Genomic DNA, 16,627 nt, shown 5'->3' with positions numbered 1-16,627 from the left:
GGCACTTAGAACAACCCTCGACTTGTGACAAACAAGTTAGAGGTTTGCTTCTTATTGTGGGCAAAGTCTACGAAGGCTATTTACCCACATATTCTATTCACAGGAGTAAAATTAGTCCCTGGCCACCAACAGGTCGAAAATGATGATCTATCGATTTTGGCACTCTCGGATTCTAACAACACGTTTTTTTACTTCTGAGAGCTTGCTAGAATACAGTATCTCAAGACTATTGTCAACCCGAGTGTCCAAGTTGAAATGACAAGCAACAAAATATTTTAAATATGTGTATAGTTCTCAGTTTTTATTCTTTGAATACATGGGCATATTTTGATAAATGAAATTGCACTCTACCATTTATTTGTATAATGTGGACAGCTACAGCACTGTCAGTCTTTAAATTGTCTCTTAATTATGCATCTACAGCTATGCACTGAAAAAAAAAAAAACCCTAAACCATAACATTAAACATTACAAAATAAACATGTACAGTGCAATTTGCAAAGCATTAAAGTATTTATTTGGTGGTGGCAGGCACTCCCGGCAAATGAGTGTATCGGATGTAAGATGCATCACTCCCATCACCTGTGTCACTGGGGTTACATGGATTGAGTATTTGACCATTGTACATGGTTGGGGGTGATGTATTGGATACCATCAATCGTTGGACTTTGGATCCATGCTTCACAAGAATGGTAGGGCTGTTGAATGATCTTCTTGTGAGAGCATAATGCTTCTTATAACTGGCTATGGCATTCTTCGTCGCTGCGGACTGCACTGGAATAACAGGCACAGTGCCAACTGAGGTTTGATCTGTGGTAACTTCAGTAACAGGGGAATGGATACGATTTGCTAATGGCTGCTCCACAGGAATCATGCTGCCCTGAAATATCAAAATACAGTATATATGAAAGGGTGTTCTTAGAGAAGAGGTAAAATTCACACCTCATGGTTAGTCATGTTATACTTAGTTGTTTTCATGGCATATCTGATACAATAATCTTGAATTAATTCAACTGCACTAACCCTTATTTTGACCCAAGGCACCCAAGAAAAAACGAGATAAAGCGGAATTGGTTTAAATGGGAACAGGTGCAGATTCCAAGATCATACCATCAATGTACTTTGAGATCACCTAAAAGTCTCAAGACACCAGTACAGGATCACACTCAAATGTTTACAAGATATGTTCAAAACAAAAAGATAACCATCAGTACATAACAGAGAGAAGATTTACAAGGGGAAAAAAAATCAACTTCCACAACTAACACTATACATTTGACTTTCCAGGACAAAACCAAGTACAGTGAAACCTATATTTTTATTTTTTAAGGGTTTTACAGCGCTTGTAACACGTTAAGGTCATATGAGCGCCAGGACAAAGGAAGAAAATGGGATATAAAAAAGTTCTAGAATGACAAAGCACCTAAGAAAAGTAAGACAAAGGGGAATTGGTTCAAATAGGAAACATGTAGATTCCAAGAGCACACTGTAAAAGGTTTGAGATCACTAAGTCATCTAGACACAAGCACAGGTTCTCACTAAGAGCGATACACTGTTTTGTTTGTTTGTTGCTTTAGGTCTCTTCCAACACAATTGAGGTTATATGAGAGACCGCTGAAACAAAAAAACAAGCTAACAAAAATAGTACAAATGTAAATCAAAATCATAACCTAAAGATATCATAAGCTAAATTATAAATAACCAGGAACAAACAGGCAGAAGATTTACAGAAAAAAAAATATCCCCTGTCAAAAATACAATCACAAACCAAAGAAGCAGGATAGGCTAGTAAAGAGAAGAAGAAACGACATCACTATCGGATCGTACACCCAGGTTTATGATTCAAGGGTGATGCTCCCATCCAACCACCCGCAGCGATACACTCAAATGTTTACAAATCATATATATTATGTAAACAAAACACACGACAAAAAATACCATCTCCCAAAACTCACATTTGAGTTTCCCCCCCAGCTGGGGTATCCAGCCAGGGCCAGGATAAAACTAAGTAATCTCATCCCGAGACAAAGACAGAAAGCATGTGAGAAAACATGTAGGAGGAGAGAAGACAGTAAGTGCCTCCCGGCCCAATATGGGAGGAACCCCACCCAGACAGCGCAACCTCTGGATAACGACAACCCATGAATACTGATTTTTTTGTTTGTTGCTTTAGGTCTCTTCCAACACAATTGAGGTTATATGAGAGACCGCTGAAACAAAAAAACAAGCAATCTAACAAAAATAGTACAAATGTAAATCAAAATCATAACCTAAATATATCATAAGCTAAATTATAAATAACCAAGAACAAACAGGCAGAAGATTTACAGAAATAAAATATCCCCTGTCAAAAATACAATCACAAACCAAAGAAGCAGGATAGGCTAGTAAAGAGAAGAAGAAACGACATCACTATCGGATCGTACACCCATGCGAACATCATAGGTATATGATTCAAGGGTGATGCTCATGAATACTGACATTGACCTCTGGTCCCAATTGTTTTGCTCTATGTTATTAGGAAAAACCTCAAAATAGCAACATACATTTCAGTAAAAACCCTGCTTAGCAACATCAATATATAGCAAAAATCGGGGATGGTTTTCCGGTCAATGAGACGTACAACTCATGAAAACCTGAGTTTTGTCATTAGCTTTTCAAAATGACTGTTGGAGTATTTGTCACACATGTTACAAAAACATTTTGGCAGCCTCAAATGCACTCACAGACTTCTGGTTGGCTCAATAGATTTAAACAGCAACATGGTTCTAACAGGGTGTAATACTGTTTCTTTTTGTTCTACCTCAAAGGAGAAAAAGAAATCACAATAGGGAATGCTTTCAGTGATGTGACCGCATTTTCTTGAACTGGCTTCAGCTGCCAAACCTCCTCCTCCTACTACTACTGCTGCTGCTGCTACTACTACAGCAACAACATTACTACAACTACTACTACGGCTACAGCTACATTACTACTACTACTGCTATCACTATTACTACAATCACTTCTACAACGATTAATTCCACTGCTACAACCACTACTACTATTACCTCTACCACTACTACTATTACAACTATTATTATTGTTGTTACTACATAAAAAATAAAATGTTGAAATTTCGTTTCTTTTTAATTATCATTGTCATTCATGTGTATCTTGGTTTGTTTTTTTCCCCTAATCATCTGACCATGTAAACGTTAGCTATTTTAAGGCAACATTTTTTAATTAACCCATTTAGACCTGTAAATGAGCTCTATAAAAATTGACTGAAACTCTTCGACAAACTTAAGATTCAATTATTTTTTTAAAAAATAAGGGCATCATTGGAGAGGAGAGTGATAAATACAATATATCAAAATAGTGGGTGTTATTTCTTACTGGAAGTCTGGAAGTATGACTGTCATAATTTGATGTAGAAGTAGAAGGAATGCTAAATAAGCATGTCATTCATATAGGTAAAGATGACTTCATCAAAGTCATATTCCTGCCTCTGGAATTTTTTTGACATAGAAAAATAATCACCATTATCATCTTTAACTTCTAGCCATGACCAATTGAATTTATTCCTCACGGGACTCACACTCACATCTTTATCGATGCTCGACAAGTCTGAATTGCGATCCACAAACAGCTCAGCCATTGTGAGAACATTAGAATAATGTAGCAATGAGCAAACTTGATTTTCAATCAGTAAATGACAGAGAAAAAAAACTTAAATAAATATGACTTCAGGCCAATACACTGAATTATTAAGTAGAAGTGAATTATCAAGAAGAAACTTCGGCAGGCGTAGCGGAAAAATTCAAAGAATCGAAATGAAGGTAAATCGCCACAAAACAGCAAGCTCGCTTGGGCTTGAGCAAAACAATGCCAGAAAACGTCCTGATTTGCACGGGAATTAATTAGGCTACTTACCATTGTTCCTTATGATCAGGTACTCAATCAGTGAAGAAACGGTCAACCAGTTTGTTTACAACGTGAGGCAATCGAAATGTGCTTGTAGCAATCTATCCTAACTTTCGATTTGAAGATGTCTACATAACGCAATTTACTTTATCATAGTTTTGAGACTCGAAGGGTAAATGTGGTCAATTTTGGCTTAGATGAAACAGTGAAATTTATCGCTCGGTGGCTCAGTTAAAATTGGCTACAGTTGGGATCACGACGGATTGGAAAGTGAAAAAATAATTTAACGAAGGATGTGTGAAAATACCCAGGGAAGTGTTCAGACACGCCTTTTATAAAAAGCGTCGCTTTGTCTTGGCAATATATACATCGTTAATATAAACGGTCCCCATGAGCTATGCGTAGCGCTGTGGAACACTCCTAATTATTTTACGGTCATTCGACTACGATTTGTGAATTCTTTCTTTTTTTATTTCTTTCTTTCTTTCTTTCCTTTTTTAAATATTTGAATTTGACAAATTGACTGATTTCAGTTAATTGACTGAGAATTTACAGGTCTACCCATTCTTGAAACACTCCTCTGCCACAGCAGTGTAGCATGCTAAGGGTTTAAAATCAATGTTCTTTAAAAAAGTATACTTCTACATTGCCAGGTAGTCTGGTTTTGGGGGTTACAAAAGCATGCAAGAACAGGCATAAATGTCGGATTTTTGGCATAATGTCCGAATTTATGGCATGATTCCGCGGAGACAGAATAGTACAATGGCAATAGTGAGTGATTCACACTAGCCGCTATTTGCAGAGTTAATATTTCACCAACGTCAGATGCTGTGTATCAGCATGTTAAATTTGGGAGAGAAATCGCTACAGAAGTTCCCACCGACAGCCGCTACAGAAGTTCCCACCGACAGCCTCTACTTCTGACTGGGGTTGGAAACCTGCATGCTAGTGCGGGGCGGTTCTTGGCAAGCTTAAGGACCACGGTCCTACGGTCCCTGGGAAATGAAAACCGCAAGGACCGGTCCTTTTCAACATTGAACATTCCTGAGAGACTGTTGGAAGTTCGAACCATTTTGACCTTTGGGACCGTGGGATTGTTCATTCTTGAACCGTTAAAGACTTGAGACCGCTACACGATGAAAACCGTGGTCTACAGGAGTAAAACACACGGAGTAGTCACACTCATTTCAAATTGTAACCTAATTAGAGAAGAGGGGTGATGCCTTCTTTATTTGCTCACCGTACTTCATTGTTACTTCGTGGCAACCCCTCCCCCCCCCCCCCCCCCCACCCCACACACACACACATTAGAGGGCAGCGAGCATTGAAGAGTAAGAGAGAGACGTGAAGTTATAATAAGAGCGGGTGGATGCGGTAATAAGTAATAAGTAATAAGTGGGGTCGATGGTGACTTTTCGCCAGATCTAACAAACCCAGCTACCCATTCACTGCTGAGTAGACAGGGATTCAGAAAAAACTCGACTGCACCCGGGATTGATCTCTGGCGCTTTGCGTATAAAGAGAGTGCTCTATCAACTGAGCTATCGGGGTCCCCAAATATTCTATTGGACTTTTTAAAAATACAGACGTTATAGCTGGGTTTTTTGGAAGGAAGAAACGAATGAAACTCATATTATTTGATTAGTTAAAACACCAAACGAAATTTTAATATTATTGTATTATTTTAAATGACAACAATGCGATAGAAAGGAGTGGTGACAAGAGATGGACAAAAGAAAACAAAAAATCGGACTTGCTACTTGCTAGGTTCGAGACACACACACACATCGCTTTAGTAGTCACATGCATTTCAAACAATAACCCATTAGAGAAGAGGGGTCATGCCTTCATCATAGATCATTGTCATTGCGATCATTATGGTGTAGTAAATTTTGAAATTTACCCTGTATAATGGAATCGTCCAAGGCGTGCGCCTCCTGTTCCCCCCATCTCACACACGAAAGGGCGGTTTGCGGAGTGGAGGGAGGTGGTTGTCTGTGTCGTTTAGTGTATGGCAAAGGGGGGTGGGTGCGATTAATTAAGTGGGATGGGTGGTGATTGGTGGAAGATAGGCAAAGAACCGAGGCAACGAAACGCTGGGGAAGTAGTATGGCGCAGTAGTATGGCGCGAGACCGTTGAAAGGTGATAAGAAGTGAGGACCGCCGCCGGTCTTCCACTACGGGACCGGTCCCCGGTTCACAGCTAAAAGACCGTGGGACCGGTCCTCAGCGCGGCACTACTGCATGCAGACCTGTAATTGGCTCTTGAAAAAATTGTCGGAACTTTTTGAACACACGAAAATAGACCAAAAGGACAAAAAATATGGATTAATAAATAAACACAACACAATTTTGACATGTAAATAGACTAGTCAAATCCTGTCACTTTACCAAACTCATTTATAATGAGGTCACTGTATGGTACCAAAAAAAACAAACAAACAAACAATTATTTGAGAGAGTACACACATTTCTGGGCTCAGGTCTGAGTTAGTTGTAAAATGAAAGGAAGATTTGAAGGCTGTGTATCGAGTGCTCTACACGAGAAGCTGCTATCTTCGCTCCTGTTTGTTTGTGTTAAATTTTTAAGCTGATTCTTTCGTTTATTTGGATTAATTCTTAAAAAGAAGAAAAAGAAGAAAAAGAAGAAGAAGAAGAAGAAGAAGAAGAAGAAGAAGAAGAAGAAGAAGAAGAAGAAGTGGTGCGGTCGTGTGTGAAGGAAGAAAGAGAGAAAAATTGAAACAATCACAGTCGTTAGGAAAGTAGGTATACTTCCACTGAGAGCTTTTGAAGAAATATAATTATTTCGCATTCGCATTCAACTTCAACATTTAGACTGTAAAAAAGAACCCATAAGAAGGTGAAATGAGAGACGGAGAAATGCATGTGTGTCATGGCAAAATAGAGAAACAGCCCAGTCCAACACTCTGTGCTAGTTATTTACTGACTAGGTGTGTGTTAGACTCGCGCAACCCTCTCTCAGAGTAGGCAGGCAGTGAATACATCCACGTCTAGCGGGGCGTGTAGGTGGCAAGATAATATAGCTAACTGATAGACGGTCCAGTTTTATTTTGTCTTTGATATCACAAATAAAATATTTTTCTTCTTTTTAAGTCGGCGTTCGAAACTGAATAAAATCTAATTTTTTCGAAGAACGAAATAAAACTTTTATTTTCTTTTTGTTGGTTCTTTGACGTTAGGAATTTATGACTATTGATTTTTATTATCATTATTTTTTTATATAGACCTGTAAATGAGCTCTATAAAAATTGACTGAAACGGAAACTCTTCCTATATCGGAAAAAAAATCCACAGAATCGAAATGAATAGTAAACAGCAAACTCATTAAAGCAAAACAATGGCAGAAAACTAATTTGCGTGGGAATTAAATAGGCTACTTACTATTGTTTCTTATAATTAGGTAGCCAATCAGTGAAGAAACAGTCAACCAGTTTGTTTACAACGTGAGGCAATCGAGGTGTGCTTGTAGCAGTCACAGGCCCTATAACTTTCGATTTGAAGGTGTTTACAACGCATTTCTGGCGTTCAAATTTTACTTTTTCATGTCGCCAAGTAAATGTGGTCAATTTTGGCTTAGACGAAACAGTGAAATTTATCGCTCAGCCGCTCAGTTAAAATTGGCTACCATTGGGATCACAACAAGTTTGGACAGTGAAAAAATAATTTCACGAAGGCTCTGTGAAAATACACTGGGATGTGTTCAGACACAGCAATTCTAAAAAGCGTCGCTTAGCCTTGGCAATAATATACCTATCCATCATTAATATAAACGGCCCATGAACTATGCGTAGCGCTGTGGAACATTCCTAATTACTTTACAGTCATTCGACTACGATTCATGAATTTTCTTTCTTTCCTTCTTTAAAATAGTTTAGTTTAAATTGAATATAAATTAGCACTTAACAGAATATATAGAGCAAGATCGTACTGTCGGAAATCCGACAATAGTCGGAAGATTTACAGGCCTGTGTATGGATCACTTTGCAACCAATACAGGAGACATGCCATGAACTGGTTTGATGTGGATGCAAGAAAGGCTGCAAGACACGATGCAAGTGTGCAAGGGCCCTCCTTCCCTTCACAGCCCTTTACCACTATGGAGACTGAAGTCATGAATAATGGCCACACCAGAGTTTAATAAGCATAAAATGAATAAAGCCTCCCTTATGTATTTACTTTAGGTTTCCCCAGTCTTTTAGGCCCACATCCGGTTTCTAGAGGTCACTTCATGTGTAGATTATATCACTTTCTGTGTCTCTAAAGCCACTCTAGGTGAGTAACAAGTTATGAGAAAATCAGATGATTCATCTATTATCTAACAAACTGGTTGAAGGGTTACTGCCAGTTTTGATTACATCACTTTTGGTGCTTCTAAAATCTTCTTTAAGTGTCACTCAAGGTTTTACTCGAGTTTGTGAATAGTTGGATCATTTCTCAGTCTTTTATGATTAACTTCCTAATTCAAGGGTTTATTTCCGTTTTAGTGATGTCACTTCCCATACCACTGTGTTATTTCCCCACATATCTCTTTAGGATGATGCGCCGTTCAGGGCAATCCGACGATTCCATAGTCTCTGAGTACAGATTGAACTTCTCAAAAATGGGTTTTGACCGATCACATTATTTCCGGTTTTGTGACGTCAGTTCCAGTAAAGTCCATGTCACTTCCAATGTTCACCTCTAGATCTGTGCCGATTTTAGTGCAAATCGGTCGAAGAGTTTGTCCATCAACCTCGAATAAACACACAAAAACAGACCATGGCCACTTCTACAGAACTGATGACCTGCTTTAAACGGTTGATTTTCCACAAATAATGACAATAAAGCTTGTCTCTATTTAAAATTGCATTCTATAAAGCCCCCCCCCCCCCCAAGTGTTGTATAGAAGGTGTTTGTACTATGAGTTCCAGTGAAATTTGTTGCTTAACCTACATACCATTTTTCCATTAACAAAAGATTCAAGGGAGGGCCCATGTGAAATCACATGGTCCCATTCCACACCAGGGACAGTCACATAGAAACAGCAAAGGCAGATATTTAGAGAGATCAGAGGGGTCTCCACATAAATAATTTATTCTTGTAGCTAGTCTGACACAACTTTCCAAGTTCAACACGGACACTACCCCAATATCTACACCCAGAAAGTCAAACAATGATCATTATAATTTAATATTTCGAAAAATATCGTTCACATAATGAATAATCTTCCAGCTGTTTCCCCCTTTAAAAAAAAACCATTCAAGTGAGATCCCATGACCCGATTCCACAAAAGGAAAGGTAGATTTGAAAATTTAGATGTAAGAGAGCAATAACCCCCCCCCCCCCCCCCAAAAAAAAAATCCTCAGGGATAATCATTCACCACAAATTGTTTTATTAAGAGAAAAATGAAAAGTGTTAGTGTTACCTCAACAGTCCCATCAACGAAAGTAGCATCAGCAAGTTCTCCACCTGCATATGTCTGTGGATTTTGGTAAACAATGTCTGACGTAGTAGGCATTGTTGTAGCCCAAATGTAGCCTGGATTTGATGGTACAGTTGGCATGGTACTCTGTAGGTATATTGAAAAATCTTGTTGATGGAAATGTTTAAGAGAAAAAATGCTGAATCTGATAACTACATTATAATGTAGCTGAGAAATTAGAGAAAGTTGCACGGAAAACAATAATGGATAATCAGTTATGTTTTGAATACATGGAACAATTCTTTTTTCTATTGATTATCCAAAATTGAAAAATGTAGGAAAGAAACTATTGACTCCTGATAACTATATATTCTTCACAGAAACTATTTTTTTTTTAAATGTGGCTTTATTAGGTTTAAGCAGGGGACAACAGAGTTCAATGATTTACAATCAACTCTTGATAATACGGGTATTGGACGATTTAAAAAAAAAAAAAAGGGGGGGGGGGGGGGTTAGGGAGGGACAACAGGTATGAATAGAAGATTTGTTGCAAAAACTACATGGGGCAAAGTTGACACACAAAAAAAAGATTTTTTAATTCAGTGACCAACCAAGCTGCTTTAAGACAAAATTACGCAATACTTAAATTACCAAAAAATAAAAGCAGGGTTCCCACAATTTCAGGCCTTTTCCAGAGACGGTATAAGAAGGCATGGATGTATCTTATTGAAGAACCTATAGAAGTAAAGCTAGATTCTCACCGTTTCTCAAAATTTGCTACTTCTGCATGTTTTATCACAATCTGCATGGCGCAGAACCGCAAATTGAGCTAGGGAGAGATGGCTTGCAGAAGGCGACATAACGGGATGGATATTCGAACTAGGTATCTTCATGGGTGCCAGCAGGAAGAAGTGCTGAAACCTGAAACTAAAATCTCGACACTTTGCCAAACCTGAAAATGTTCCTACTGAAAATGCGGTCTAAACTTTACTCAAAACACTGAAACCGGGGGTATTTGACTTTGAGATATCGTGAAACCAGAATTCCGGCATGAACCGGCAAACTGGCACCTATGGGTATCTTTTGGGTGCATTTCCAAAGTCCCTATTGACTGCTGAGCCACACTGCCTCTTTCTCCTGCCCCCTTTACGGTTTCCTTGAATGTTTTTGCATGTCCCGAGGAAACTGTGCTGGAGTGTATTTTGAATTAGCTTTCAAAGTCAGGCTCGAGTCCAGAATATAAAAGTAGAATTTGACTTCAATTCAATGGATAGCAACTGGTTTACACCAATATAAAACATTCAGTCAATGGGTCATAAATGTTTTCGATCAGCCCCATGTCAATTTTCATGATCACACCACTGAAAGCATATAAGTTTCAAGAGAGATTATGCATATTCTTTAAGTTGTAACTTAAAAATAATTATGACACTTGTGACAGAGTGCTCACTTGAGGATATAAAAATGTTAGAAGTATTATAGTTATTTAGGTAAATCAAAAGACTATGGAGATAGTCTAACAAAACAGGTAGACAAAATCAGCAACTACTAATGGACCCCAAAAGCAAGACATTGATCATATTATTAGACTAATCAACCTGGAGAAGAAGAAAAAAGTTTCTTTAACTTACTTGTTGATATGGATACTGAGGCGTCATATACATTTGATTGGGAGGCAACATAACAGCTGCAGTGTATGGCTGTGGCTGAAAAAGGAGGTCGAAACAAGGCTGTCATTAAACACTTTAGTCACGCTTTAATTTCATCATCCATACGAAGAGAGTGCATTTGTTTTTTTGTTTTAAAGGGTTTTACGGCACTTGCAACACATTAAGGTCATATCAGCGCCAGTTAAAAGGAAGAAAATGGGAGAGTAAAAAATTCTAGAATTACAATTAAAGCACCCAAGAAAAGGTAAGACAAAGGGGAATCGGTTCAAAAAGGAAACAGATACAGATTCCAAGAGCACACTACCAAAAAGCTTAGTTTGAGATTACCTAAAAGTCTCATCCAGACACAAGCACAGGTCCCCACTAAGAGGGATACACTCAAATGTTTATAAATCATACATAATAAGTAAACAAAACAATACAGAGCATAACAGAGAGATGACTTACATGGCAAAAAAATATCGTCTCCCAAAACTCTACCTATACATTTTACTGTTTCCCTCTCTGCCAGGGCCAGGACAAAACCCAAGTAATTTCATTCCAAGACAAAGGCAGAAAGCACGTTGAAAAACAGATATAGGGGGATAGAAGACACATTAAGTACCTCCCTGCCCACTATGGGAGATCAGGAACCCCGCCCAGAGAGTGCATTTATGGTGAAGCTAGTCTATAAAAACTGGTCCTTTACAGCCTTAAGGGTCATGCTGCAACACTTAAATCTTGGGTTTCTCTAGCATAAAAGGGAGACTGAAACAATTGCTTATATTGCTACTAAATCAGATAGGTTTCCCCTTTGATCTATTCTATGTGACCCAGCTAAGCTAACGCTGTTGCATTGATAAAGAGGGCAGAAAAAAAACCAAAAAAAAAAACTGACTCAACAACACAGAAAATGGCGGGTCCCTTTGTGAGACAAGTGCTCTACTAGTGCGGGGCGGTCCTTGGCAAGCTTAAGGACCACGGTCCTACGGTCCTTGGGAAATGAAGACCGCAAGGACCGGTCCTTTTCGACATTGACATTCCTGAGAGACTGTTGGAAATTCGAACCGGTTTGACCTTTGAGACCGTGGGATCGTTCATTCTTGAACCGTTAAAGACCGCTACACGATGAAAACCGTGGTCTACATGAGTAAAACACACGGAGTAGTCACACTCATTTAAAATTGTAACCTAATTAGAGAAGAGGGGTGATGCCTTCTTTATTTGCTCACCGTACTTCATTGTTACTTCGATAATTTAATAAAATTTGAAATTTATCCCCATTAACGGAGATAATGGCATCGCCCAAGGCGTTGATCGAGTTGTTCGTGGCGTTGATACACACACGCAACTCCTACCCCCCCCCCCCCCACACACACACATTAGAGGGCAGCGAGCATTGAAGAGTAAGAGAGAGACGTGAAGTTATAATAAGAGGGGGTGGATGAGGTAATAGTAATAAGAGGGGTCGATGGTGACTTTTCGCCAGATCTAACAAACTCAGCTACCCATTCATTGCTGAGTAGACAGGGATTCAGAAAAAAATCGACTGCACCAGGGATCGATCTCTGGCCCTTTGCATATAAAGAGAGTGCTCTATCAACTGAGCTATCGGGGTCCCCAAATATTCTATTGGACTTTTTTAAAATTCAGACGTTATAACTGGGTTTTTTGGAAGGAAGAAACTAATGAAACTCATATTATTTGATTAGTAAAAACACCAAAAGAAATTTTAATATTATTGTATTATTTTAAATGACAACACTGCGATAGAAAGGAGTGGTGACAAGAGATGGACAAAAGAAAACAAAAATCGGATTTGCTACTTGCTAGGTTCGACACACACACACACACAAACACACACATCTTTAGTAGTCACATACATTTCAAACAATAACCCATTAGAGAAGAGGGGTCATGCCTTCACCATAGATCATTGTCATGCGATCATTATGGTGTAGTAAATTTTGAAATTTACCCCGTATAATGGAATCCTCCAAGGCGTGCGCCTCCTGTTCCCCCCCATCTCACACACGAAAGGGCGGTTTGCGGAGTGGAGGTTGGTGGTCGTCTGTGTCGTTTAGTGTATGGCAAAGGGGGGTGGGTGCGATTAATTAAGTGGGATGGGTGGTGATTGGTGGAAGATAGGCAACCGAAGCAACGAATCGCTGGGGAAGTAGTAGGCTATGGCGCGAGACCGTAGGACCGTGGTCCTTGCAAGGACCGCCCCGCACTAGTTGAAAGGTGATAAGAAGTGAGGACCGCCGCCAGTCTTCCCCTATGGGACCGGTCTTCGGTTCACAGCTAAAAGACCGTGGGACCGCGGTCCAGACCGGTCTTCAGCGCGGCACTATGCTCTACCATGAGCTATGAAAATCTCAAGATGAAAAGGGAGATAAAATTTAATTGACATTAGAGGAAAGGAAAATGAACGGTGTTCTGGCAACTGATTCTTCATTCCCACCACTGTTACCATATTTAAACAGAATGGAACATCTGACTTCATTTTTAAAAAATTGATTCGGTCAGAATATGTACATTATAGAACAGTTCAACAAAAATTCAAGTGGCAAATACATCACATTATCCCTATCAAGTAATATTTGTCCAAAAGAAAATTCTCTCTGGTTGTTAGAAAAAAAGAGAAGCCGGTGTAATGAACGCAAGACAGATAATCCATATTTTATACTTTATTGTTAATTATTATAATGATAATGCCGGACCTGTAATGCTGAAAAACAGATGTCAAATTTTTTTTTCCAAGAGTCAAATTGAGGCAAAAGAAATGAAGATTTCCAAAGGAAATGTCAATAATCAAAAGTTGACAGTAAAAATGTAAACATAAGCCCTTTTCCATTCACAAAATTATTTCATTCATTGCAATATAACTAGCAAAAAAAAAAAAAATGATAATAATATGAACATTTGTACCAAGCATTTCTATGAACTGTGCTAAATGCGCTTCCTATTTAATTTATTAACCCAGCAAGCCATTTGGAATCAATTTCCATTTTATACAGTATCAGTTGCCTGTTAGGCACTCATAAATTTCTAGTGTTCCTATTTGGCACGCTACAAAGACCACTGGGACTGACTTCTTGTGAGGAGAGTAGTTGAGAGGTAGAACTAGTTCTTACTTACTTATCCGAACCAGCGACCACCTGAGCTCTAGCCCTTCGGTCTTGTGCCATGACGAAGAAGTTAGATGTCTTTTGTAGTTGTTCCAGGTGACTATAAAGTGTGGTAGAACTAGTTCTAGATCTAGAACAATCAACACTTTTTATAATATTCATCAATAAAATCAACATCTGAATCCAAATTATCTACAGAAAGTACTTCAATGATTCCAGTAGCAAAAACGCAAGAAATTCAACAAAGATCGGCTGAATCGTATCACATCCGTTTTGCTTTCCAAGTATGAAAAGTTAACCACAGGACCGCAGTAAATAGCAATTTAGCTGTCTTAAATGCTAATCACTTGTCACATCAAACAAAATTGGCATCTTGATGGCCAACAGGAAATTCAACAATCCTTAAAATTGGCACAATCAGGTGCTAAACTTTCCATGCAAAAACAAATTTTCAATTACTCTGGCATACACATTTAATATAGAGCGGCCCAGATGCCGTGGAAATTAATTTGTCATGCAGGTTCAAATAAGCATATGTCGTAATTTCTCATGCTAATTTGAATAGCTATAATACTTAACATTTTCCTCACCTGTTGAGCAACAGGATAGTTCCCATCAGGGGTTTGAAATATAGCCATCCCATTATGGTAAGTGTACGGCACACCATTTGTAAACAGAACTGAACCTGGAGTGATTGAAGAGTCTGGTAGACAAGCTGGAGAGGAATTCAAGAAATCATTGGGGTAAATGGAGAGCTTCATAATTTTTTTAGAGCACATCACCTTGCACAGTAAATGACAATTTCTAAACTGTCACAACGGGCTCGGAAAATTTTTTCATATTTCACTATCAAAGTAACAAAAGATTGATGATTAAATCATTCAGAAAATTGGAATCTCATATCTTAAAAAGAAAGCTTAACTCTTTCCCAAATAATTTATTAATGGTTCAGAACAAGAACGGCTAATGAAAGAATGCGACAATATAATAATTACTATTTCTTTATTTTTTGCTTGTTTTCTATTCTATTTTCCCAAAAACTGATGTTATTTTCTATCTTTCCTTTTGTCCAATGCCATAGAGACCGTTAAAATGCCTTTGTGGCTATGTGGTATGACATTCGCTTTCGGATCGGAAGGTCCTGGGTACGAGCCTCGCTCGGCGCATAGTTGAGTCCTTGGAGAAGGTTCTTTACTCACATTCTCTCACCGTACTCCAGTGTAAAATGAGTACCTGGCCGTTAACAGCTTTGAATTGGGAGATGCTAAACAATCACTGTATAGACCTTCAGACAAAAACTACTTACCATAGGACCGAGGAATGATCTGTGAAAAATATAATTGGACAGTAACAATCATGTGAATAAAAAATATTACCGTGATCATTTGTAGGAGCATTAAAAAGTATGTTTGCTTTGTATAATAGCATGGGTCAAAGTTGGCCTGAAAGTGTTGAATGTCATACATAAAAACCCCGAAACAATCCAGTGACCCAAGCTGAAATCAAACAAAACTGTGTTACACAAAATTACCAAATATAAAAGTGGCTGTAATACTTAATGTAACAGTGTTGTTGATGCTGATGGTTTAGAAGGTACTGGCATTGTTGGGAATTGTAATGATCTGGTGGTAGTGGTTGTTGAAGTAGTATTGGTGGAGGCAGTAGCACTTGTGGTGATAATGATGATGAGGATGACAACGTCTTTGCAAACCTCTCCTCTGCCAGAAATTTTTTTTTTAATTTTGCAGATTGCTTCTATTTCTATACCATGATCAAGACAGTTTTATTAATCCTCTTCAATAAACTGAAAGATAAATAATAATTATAATTCTAAACATCTTTCCTTGATACAACATAAAGTTTCAAATGACACTTCTATTATAAAGTAAGCTGCATTGCTTATTTTAATTGTTTTGATCATTAAAAAAAAACTTTTTTATAATAATAATGATCTGAGTAATGTGCCTTTTATCCTCACTAAAAAAAAATACTACCTCCCCTGGATATGTAAAGTATGCTATAACAATAAATAGACTTCAAATATCAAAGACAATTTGAAAATATATTATAACCTTACTATAAATATGTGAAAACTGACATAAAAAGAAGAGATGCTCCACATGGAATTTTGGTGGTGGTGGTAGTAGTTGTGGTAGTAGTAGTAGTAGTAGTAGTAGAAGCAGCAGCAGCAGTCATGATACAGTAGTAATGATGTGGTACATGAGGGTGAACTATCAACTTCCTCACTATTAATCAACCTTGCCGGCAAAATTTGACCCATGATTTTTCGCATTTTCGACCCTTTTAGTTCATTTCAGCACCAGTAAAAAGAAAGATAGGATAGCTAAAAAATAAATTCAATTTACAATAAAAAAGCACCTGAAAAAGAAACGTCAAAAGGGAACTGAATCAAATGAAGAACAAAAAGTAGATTCCAGAAGCAAACTTATGAAAGAGATAAAATATAATCCATGTATTACTCTTTACTGTATATAAATGGTTTATGCCTCTTGTATAT

The 16,627-nt window shown here is 38.1% G+C and overlaps 1 protein-coding gene across 1 annotated transcript in view; it reads right to left on the bottom strand.

Annotated features, from left to right (window-relative positions):
• Positions 1-286: 286 nt before the first annotated feature.
• LOC144964750 (uncharacterized) overlaps positions 287-16,627 on the bottom strand; it is a 37,102-nt gene continuing 20,761 nt past the window's right edge. Inside the window, exons 6-10 of the mRNA XM_078899331.1 lie at positions 15,416-15,434; positions 14,700-14,824; positions 10,961-11,035; positions 9,333-9,476; positions 287-880 (exon numbers count right to left, since the gene is read on the bottom strand). Coding sequence (XP_078755457.1) covers positions 515-880; positions 9,333-9,476; positions 10,961-11,035; positions 14,700-14,824; positions 15,416-15,434 — 729 coding nt within the window. The 3' untranslated portion in view covers positions 287-514. The remainder of the gene's footprint in view (positions 881-9,332; positions 9,477-10,960; positions 11,036-14,699; positions 14,825-15,415; positions 15,435-16,627) is intronic.

Source organism: Berghia stephanieae, chromosome 2, assembly GCF_034508935.2.
Source record: "Berghia stephanieae isolate SIO BIC M18660-M18661 chromosome 2, UCSD_Bste_1.3, whole genome shotgun sequence".
Lineage (NCBI taxonomy): Eukaryota > Metazoa > Mollusca > Gastropoda > Nudibranchia > Aeolidiidae > Berghia > Berghia stephanieae.
This window is presented reverse-complemented; position numbering and strand designations above follow the sequence as displayed.